This window comes from Oculina patagonica, chromosome 2 (genome assembly GCF_052425735.1).
Source record: "Oculina patagonica isolate OP01 chromosome 2, crgOcupat, whole genome shotgun sequence".
Lineage (NCBI taxonomy): Eukaryota > Metazoa > Cnidaria > Anthozoa > Scleractinia > Oculinidae > Oculina > Oculina patagonica.
Window position 1 is genome coordinate 26795803 of NC_135759.1, and position 7500 is coordinate 26803302.

Consider the following 7500-nt stretch of genomic DNA (forward strand, 5'->3'; position numbering starts at 1 on the left):
AACAGGGCGGTAACTAGCAAGAGGCAAGACGAGGCACTTGCCTCGTCTAGATTTTTACCCAAAATTAAAAACAAAATATGTTTTGTGGGATAATAATCCCCAGTTGAACAAGATCGATTTTTCTCAAGAAATACGTCATGAAAAATGTCTCTGAAAGAGTTTCAGAGCTTCTAGATTTCAAAATTTTCCCCAGAACCCCCTAGCAAGATCTTGCCTTGTCTATGGCAAAGGTCTGGTTACGGCCTAGTGAAGTGTACAAATTTACTGACATAGCCACTATTTTCTTCAGTGCAACACGGTTTCAGATTTCCGCTTAGCTGTGCCAATCGTTAAATTTATCCACTTATGTTACTTGGACTAGTTTTTAACGGAGTGTTGCAAAACCAAACCCAATGTAACAACAATGACCATTCACAACCAAAGTAAAAACCACAGTGAGTCAATGTGAACTTGGACACTACGCGTTATAACGTTATTACCTTATTACGCTATAACGGAGGCAAGTCGCAATGAGTTTTGTTTTGCATCTGATTGGTTGGGTAAGTGGCACGAGGTTATCCATCAAATCACAGAGCGAAAAAGCAAAACCAATGCAATTCGGGATTACTTAGTCAAAAACACTCAATATCTATTTTATTGGGGTGACCCTATTCGGCGGATTGGTGGAATGACGCAATGACACTAATGTTTACCCCGGTTTGCTTGCGGTTCGCTTTAATTTGGTGGTTAGGGCAACGCCGCATAGTATTTCCCTAACCGCTAGCAAACCGAGGTGAGGATAACCGTAAGCAAACTAGAGCCATTCCGCTAAATAGGGTCACCCTAATAATAATAACAATCTTTTATTAGGAAGCTCCATCACTTAAAGTGGTTTACAGAGGTCCTATTGCCTTTATCGTTAGGTTCTCATTCTAGAAGCAGAGGAATGTAGAAGTCTGGAAGTGGGAGTGGCGAGAAAGAATTACCAGTCTCATATCATTCGAAGCCGAGGATGGCGTAACGAATGTGTTGGATACCACATTAAAGGCGACATCTTCGACGCTGTTTCAGCTAACACAGTCATCGAAATTGAAGGTCTGGTAAACGTGTTGGCCTTGTTTATCTTTCTATTTTATTTTCCCTTAAATGTTATAAAACCTTGAAGGCAGAGAAATTTTGTTGTCGATGTTGTGGTTTAAATTTTTCTTTGGTTAAATTTTTTTCAAACCAGTTTGATTTTCATTTTTCATTGTTTAAAATTGATTATCACAGTGTGAAAAAAGAAAAAAAATTGGTTTGAAAACATTTAAACCGAGGAAAAATTTAACCACAATATTTATGTTCTATCGACAAAGAGACTAGTTTAAGCCTATTCAGACCGGGCTTTTTTTGACCTTCTCAGACCGGGGGAAGGCTTCGGAAGCCCCCCCCCCTCTATGTAACTTCCAGAATATTAAAGCAATCACCATGAAACTTATAGGATGTATTGTATGTCCGAAAGTCTTTCGTAAAAACTCGTAAAAATGTAAAAATAATTCCATTTAAGTTGATTTTTATTAACAGAAACACGCAAAATTACAAATTTGGGAAAACATGCCTGTCAAAATGCCGTTGCCTCGGTGATGTCAAGTTCCTGACACATCATCTAACCCTACCAAATTGTTGCCAGATACATTTTAGGAAAACTCAGAAAGTTTGGAAGGGCTTGGTTTAATCTTAAAAAAGTTATAAAAGTTCAAATTTAGCACGGGCATCAAAAGCCCCCCCCCCCCCCCCAGTTTACTCCAAACTAGTACCCTCTCTACGATTTACTTTCGGTTCTCGTTAATTTATATTTCGTCTCTTTTATTTCAGACGCCATGGCTGAACGAGGCGATTTGATTGGCTGTACTGTTTTGTTTGAGATGGCAGAAAATGGAAAAGTTCCAATCTTGTTTACTTTGAATGGGAAACAGATAACGCAAGCTAGAATTTCAATTGAGTTTGACCTGGAGGACCTAATGCTGTTTCCATTTGTTAGCATGGGACACGAAGGGGTTACAGTGTCGGCTAAGGTAAGTATAACCTGTATTTCCGTTTTTTAAAACAGTCTTTATTTCTTGCCGAAATTATGACTTTTACTGTGATGTCATGACGATACGTTTTCCACCACACCCAATTATATCTCTTGTGATTTATTCGACGAAGTGGCCCCTCCTCGAGGTTAATTGGCAGCCAAGTATTCAAATTACTTCAACTGCCCTCTTATCTTATGTCTCATGTTTAAAATTTCCCCATTTTCGTTATAGCATAAGTGTGCAGAGACTTGGATGATAGACCACGCATTATAGCATTTTGTTTCAGCTAGTTTCTTTGAGGAAATAAACTGATTGAACATATTTTATGGTTTTCTTTCGCTAAACACATTTTTAGATGCGGCCTCGTGACAATACTGAATGGTTGCTACTACCAGTCTCGGGAGATAGTATGACATCCAATAACCCGATGAAGATATCTTCAACAGAGGAACACGAAAGCGCAGACGTCTTTCACGAGCTGGAGTACGCTGGCGCCAGGTTCAGAAGAATTCGTGACGATATGCTGGACAACGCCAGGATGAATTTCAGGAGATTAGAGGATGTCTTAAATGGTTGGAATAAGGAATGTTTGCAGATGAGCAGTTCGTTTCTTCACCATAAAATGCCGAAAGGTGTAAGTGAGAAACCAGCCCTTGGAAAGAAAATAAAAGAAGCTTTGGCGGGGCTAAAAGAAATAGAGGAGCATGGCAGACAGATCAACCAAAAGTTTGGTACAGTGCTGAAAGAGTTGGCGACGAGAAATGGAGGCAATTATTAACTTATAAACTGAAGACTGGAAGAAAATGTTAAAATAACTGTTAAATGAACAATCTTGAAATAAATACAAAGGTCACTGGTTTAACTCTGTGGTTAATTATTTTTATAAGACATACTCAACCATGCACATTAGGACCAAGTAATTTAGATTAGAAGCTCACTCAAATTAGTTACTGCATGTAAGACTGCTTATCTGCCTCGTCCCTAGGTGCCGTTGCACTTTGTCGGTGAACGGTGGAAAACAAGGAGCGCGGGACTTGATGGTTAGGCGTCAAAACACGGAGTATATCCGACTTTTTTTTGGAGTTTGTCCGACTTTGTGAGTACAATTAACCCACATTTCAAGCGCACCGCGCCCCAACCAAGGAGGAACGTCTGGACGGCAAAGCAGACAGCTTATACATGCATTTGGCGGCTTGCAACTATTCCGCGACTTAAAAACCTCTTTATTAACTGTTGCAACTTAAAACCTCCACTGCGTATAGCCTAAACATGTAAAATACAATAAATAATACAAGAAAATTCCTCACAAAACGCAATGAATGATTAAACTTTAAATAATAATTATTTGAATGCAGTTTTTGTATAAACTTGGTATAAAATGCTTAAAGTGTATATGACATGAAAAATATTTTCTGCTTATTTGAAAGGCCTTTCGAAATACAGACGAATGGCGTTTTTCTTTTCGAAAGATCTTTTTTCGTTTCAGAGATATTGACGTTTTTGTATTATGCAAATTAGATCAGTGATGACGTCATAAGATTTGACTCTAAAAAATGGTAAAATACTGAATAAACAATATCTCTAAAACTATTAAAGCAGTGTTCTTGGAACTTGGCACCACAAATATGCATCACTAAAGAAACAAAATGTTACCCTTAGGGCTGTTGCCATGACAACAGTTTTGCCGCTGGTGCTGTCTCAATAAAAACTGAAATTCCCAGTTTCAAGAACACTGCTTCAATAGTTTTAGAGATATTGTTTATTCAGTATTTTACCATTTTTAGAGTCAAATCTTGTGACGTCATCACTGATCTAATTTGCATAATACAAAAACGTCAATATCTCTGAAACGAAAAAAGATATTTCGAAAAGAAAACCGCCATTCTTCTGTATTTCGAAAGGCCTTTCAAATAAGCAGAAAATATTTTTCATGTCATATACAGCTCACATTTGTAGTGGCCTTTTGCTCTATTTACTTTCATTGAAATTACGCTACTGTTGCATGCAAATGCCTTATTCTAATTGGTCAACTATTACTTTTGCCCAACGTAACACATAGGCTCAATAACCAGCCGCTGTTCAAGGAACGAGCCCTTGCTCTTCCCCGGGGAGGAGCAAAGACTGGACACGAGAGAGCGACGGAAATCGAGCCTACATAACACATTACGTGAGTTAATTTGATATTTACGAAAATACAACTCGGTCAGTTGTAAGACGTGATGAAGTCCATCTAGCGGTTCCTTCACGTTTTCATTATTACTTTTTAACATACCTGCCGCCCATTCTTAGTTTAACAGGCTTACAGAGAAATCGGCTCTGCATTTTGTTTTAAAAAAAATGCTATATTTAAGTACAACTCAATAACAAAAAGCGCCACCAAGTGAAACCTAATTAAACTGCATTGCATTGGTGACAGGCTTTAAAAGGATGTCACCCCATTATCATTCAATTACCTATTTCCTGAGTTTTCAAACATTTGATGAATCTCATTCCTTCTCTTTCTGTTTCCGCGCTGTTCTGTTCCAGATGCTTGGGCGTGCGCTGCGTTTAGCGAGAAATATGAAGTATCTTTTGGTCTCTCTGGTGACAGAGACATGTAGCTGTTGTAATACGCTGCGCCAACGCCTGGGGAAACATTTACTGTGGCGTTGTTTCCATATGTCGGTGATAGACCCATATAAGACTCTTCTCCGGCTCGTGTCGTCACTGTTATTTCGCCGTAGCTAACGTTGCTGGCTCTCGTTGCTGCCGCTCTCGGACATATCTCGCCGATTCCGTCCTCGCTCGTCGTGTTATTTGTTTCTGGAATTGGTGGCAGGGGCCTGGAAGCCTCTTCATAAATGGGTTGTGGGTCTTGTCTCGTTTGCTCAGAAGTGTCAGTTGTTCCTGTTCCCATGTCGATGTCACTGGAGTGGCTGGCTTCTTCAACGGTGTTGTTTACGGCATCACCATTAAAAGCCATGTTGCTGTAAACCGTCCCTGCATTGTTGGGTTGCTGTTTGATAAGTCTTCGAATCTTAGCTGCCAGGTAAACAACAACAGCGGCCAGAACCACTACAAGAGCTGCAAAAACTGACAGTGCCACGATTAAGTGAATATTGTAGGTTGCTTTTTCTATTCTTGACGGGGATTTATCTACAGGAAAGAAGTTGGTGTGATGTCATATTAATTATTGGAATTTTTTTCGTTTATTTGCCCGAATGATTTTTTAGCTTTCATGTTCTGCAAAATTTATTTTCTACAAATATTTTTGAAGGCGTGCAAGCTTCACTGGTTGTTTATTTCCGTACAATAAGGCTTATATTAGCCAATATAACGTTTTTATGGAATTTCTTTATTTCACTTCCTACATTCCTGCATTTCTAAAGTTGCCTTATTCCGCCGCTAACTTGTTTTTAAATTTCTTCAGTCTCCCTCACATAAAACAACAAAAACAACAAAACCTCCGTCCGAAGTGCAAATAAAAAAGTTCTGCAAATATTTCTTTTTCAAAATGCAACTTCTTTGCTAAAGTATCTGAAAACCTCAGTGAGAGAGGGTGTATTCCTTAAAGTCTTGGCCAGCTTGGCCATTGAACAAGACAAACAGTCTTCAGGCAGATTTATTAAGATTGAAAATGGCCAGGGGGCATCTTACCATTGTCGCCAAGAGAAGTCCTGTTGTTAGTTCTCGCCTCTTGATCATTTGACAAACAGACATAATCAGTTTCGTTTTGATAACAAGAAGTGTGGTTTTGGCACGGGCGGCTTTGGCATGGGTTTATGGCTGCAAAAAAAACAAGAGACAATTAAACTTATGGCTAAATGACACTGAAAGATACTTGTTTTTATTATTCACCTGACTCTTTTTAATTAAACAGGGGGTGAGGGGGGGGGGAAGGAATCTACTTGAACTTTCTTTAAACGTGAATAGGCGCCTTCTGAATTTTTAAGCAAATGCTACGAAACCTGGTGACCTCAAGTTTTAGTAACTGGAAACAATTTTGCATGACTTGTAAGTGTCTAAAAACCTTGAAGTTGCCACTGCAAAGATATTCTGACCTGTATTTTTCTTCCAAATTTTGTATTTTCCTATTTTTTAAACAAATATTGTAAATTTTATTCTAAGCAAAATTTCTTTAGAGTATTTGTATTACAAATGTATAGTTCCCGCTCACCGGTCACAATTCTTTCTTCACAATGTTGGCCCATGAGTCCTTTGGGGCAGGTACAGACATATGAAGAATCATTACTGAAACATTTACCGCCATTTTCACACGGAGAACTCTGACACGGGTTAAAGGTCGCTGAAAAACGAATAAGTTTCCACGTGACTAGTTTTTCTTATATTATGAATTGTCTGAAAACGAATATGTGCGTTTGTAGGGCGATGAAGAGTTTAAAGGAATACAAAAGAAAAACAAAGCATTTATTTCTGCCGTCATTCTCAAAAAAATACTTGATCTGTTTACAAAGCTAGATTCGCCAAAAGAAACTTCAAATGTAGAATTTCAACCATAAAGTGGTACAAGCTAATTCATTACACCACCAAATTCTGTTGTACAGCTTACTCCACATGATGACACAGTTTGTGTTCGTTTTGACGTCACATGACGTTATATAACGTCATAATATCGACATTTGGATCTGTCATCTTGGATTTCTCTGCTCTCTCAGAAAGGAAATTGATTCAAGGGGAAATTAAGCCAAAATGGCAAATTAAAATCTAAAAATTCAGCATCTTTGTTTGAAAAAACTAGCAAAAACTGCGAGGGGTGATTGAACAGCTACTGGAAGTTTAATCCCCTTATCAAAATAAAAAACCTCGAGAGGGGAATCCACATCCCCCTCGTCCCTCGTATGGATAAACAGATGAATATCGAATTATAATTTTCTACTACAGGTGTGACCAATTTTAACAAAAATTACACGCGACCATAGAGTTAGGCAGATTTTTAATAATACCCACAATTTGTACAAATTGTAACATCTTTCTCTTTACTCACGTATTTCACATTGTACGCCTGTGAATCCATCTGTACATTTACAAATTTCGACAAGTCCAGTCTTAATGCAGGTTCCGTTGTTTTCACAGGTGATTTGCAAGCATTTTAGATCTCAGAAGAAAAATAAAAGGTAAATATTTCTAAAGACAATATCTTTGTATTATTTAACATTTTCCAGGCTGAGAAAGAAACAAGCGACTGACTTAAAACCAATTTGTTTTTCTTCCACGACAACCTCCATATATAAGTAGAAATTCGTTTGTTATATGGTCACTTATCTCAGTCGTAGACAGAAGGAAACAGTTATATTCTTGCGGCAAGTAAACTTTATTCGATTTTCCATGGTTTAGAGGCCCAATGTGACAGAATATATAAGTTAAAACAAGTAACGGTTTTTTGGCAGTTGTTGCATTGACACTTGTTAACCGTCGGACGTACAAGCAAATTCATACCCCCGCCATCGTACAAGAGGTGGGATGG

The 7500-nt window shown here is 38.3% G+C and overlaps 2 protein-coding genes across 2 annotated transcripts in view; one reads left to right on the top strand and one right to left on the bottom strand.

Moving 5' to 3' along the window:
- The window catches only part of LOC144642250 (uncharacterized), a 54881-nt gene extending 52062 nt beyond the window's left edge, over positions 1-2819 (top strand). Inside the window, exons 15-17 of the mRNA XM_078501231.1 lie at positions 903-1074; positions 1834-2033; positions 2392-2819. Of these exons, the coding sequence (XP_078357357.1) occupies positions 903-1074; positions 1834-2033; positions 2392-2814 (795 nt within the window). The 3' untranslated portion in view covers positions 2815-2819. The remainder of the gene's footprint in view (positions 1-902; positions 1075-1833; positions 2034-2391) is intronic.
- A 1666-nt stretch (positions 2820-4485) lies between these two features.
- Positions 4486-7500, bottom strand: part of LOC144642251 (scavenger receptor cysteine-rich type 1 protein M130-like) — a 32487-nt gene continuing 29472 nt past the window's right edge. The window contains exons 11-13 of the mRNA XM_078501232.1: positions 6193-6321; positions 5673-5801; positions 4486-5171 (exon numbers count right to left, since the gene is read on the bottom strand). Coding sequence (XP_078357358.1) covers positions 4486-5171; positions 5673-5801; positions 6193-6321 — 944 coding nt within the window. The remainder of the gene's footprint in view (positions 5172-5672; positions 5802-6192; positions 6322-7500) is intronic.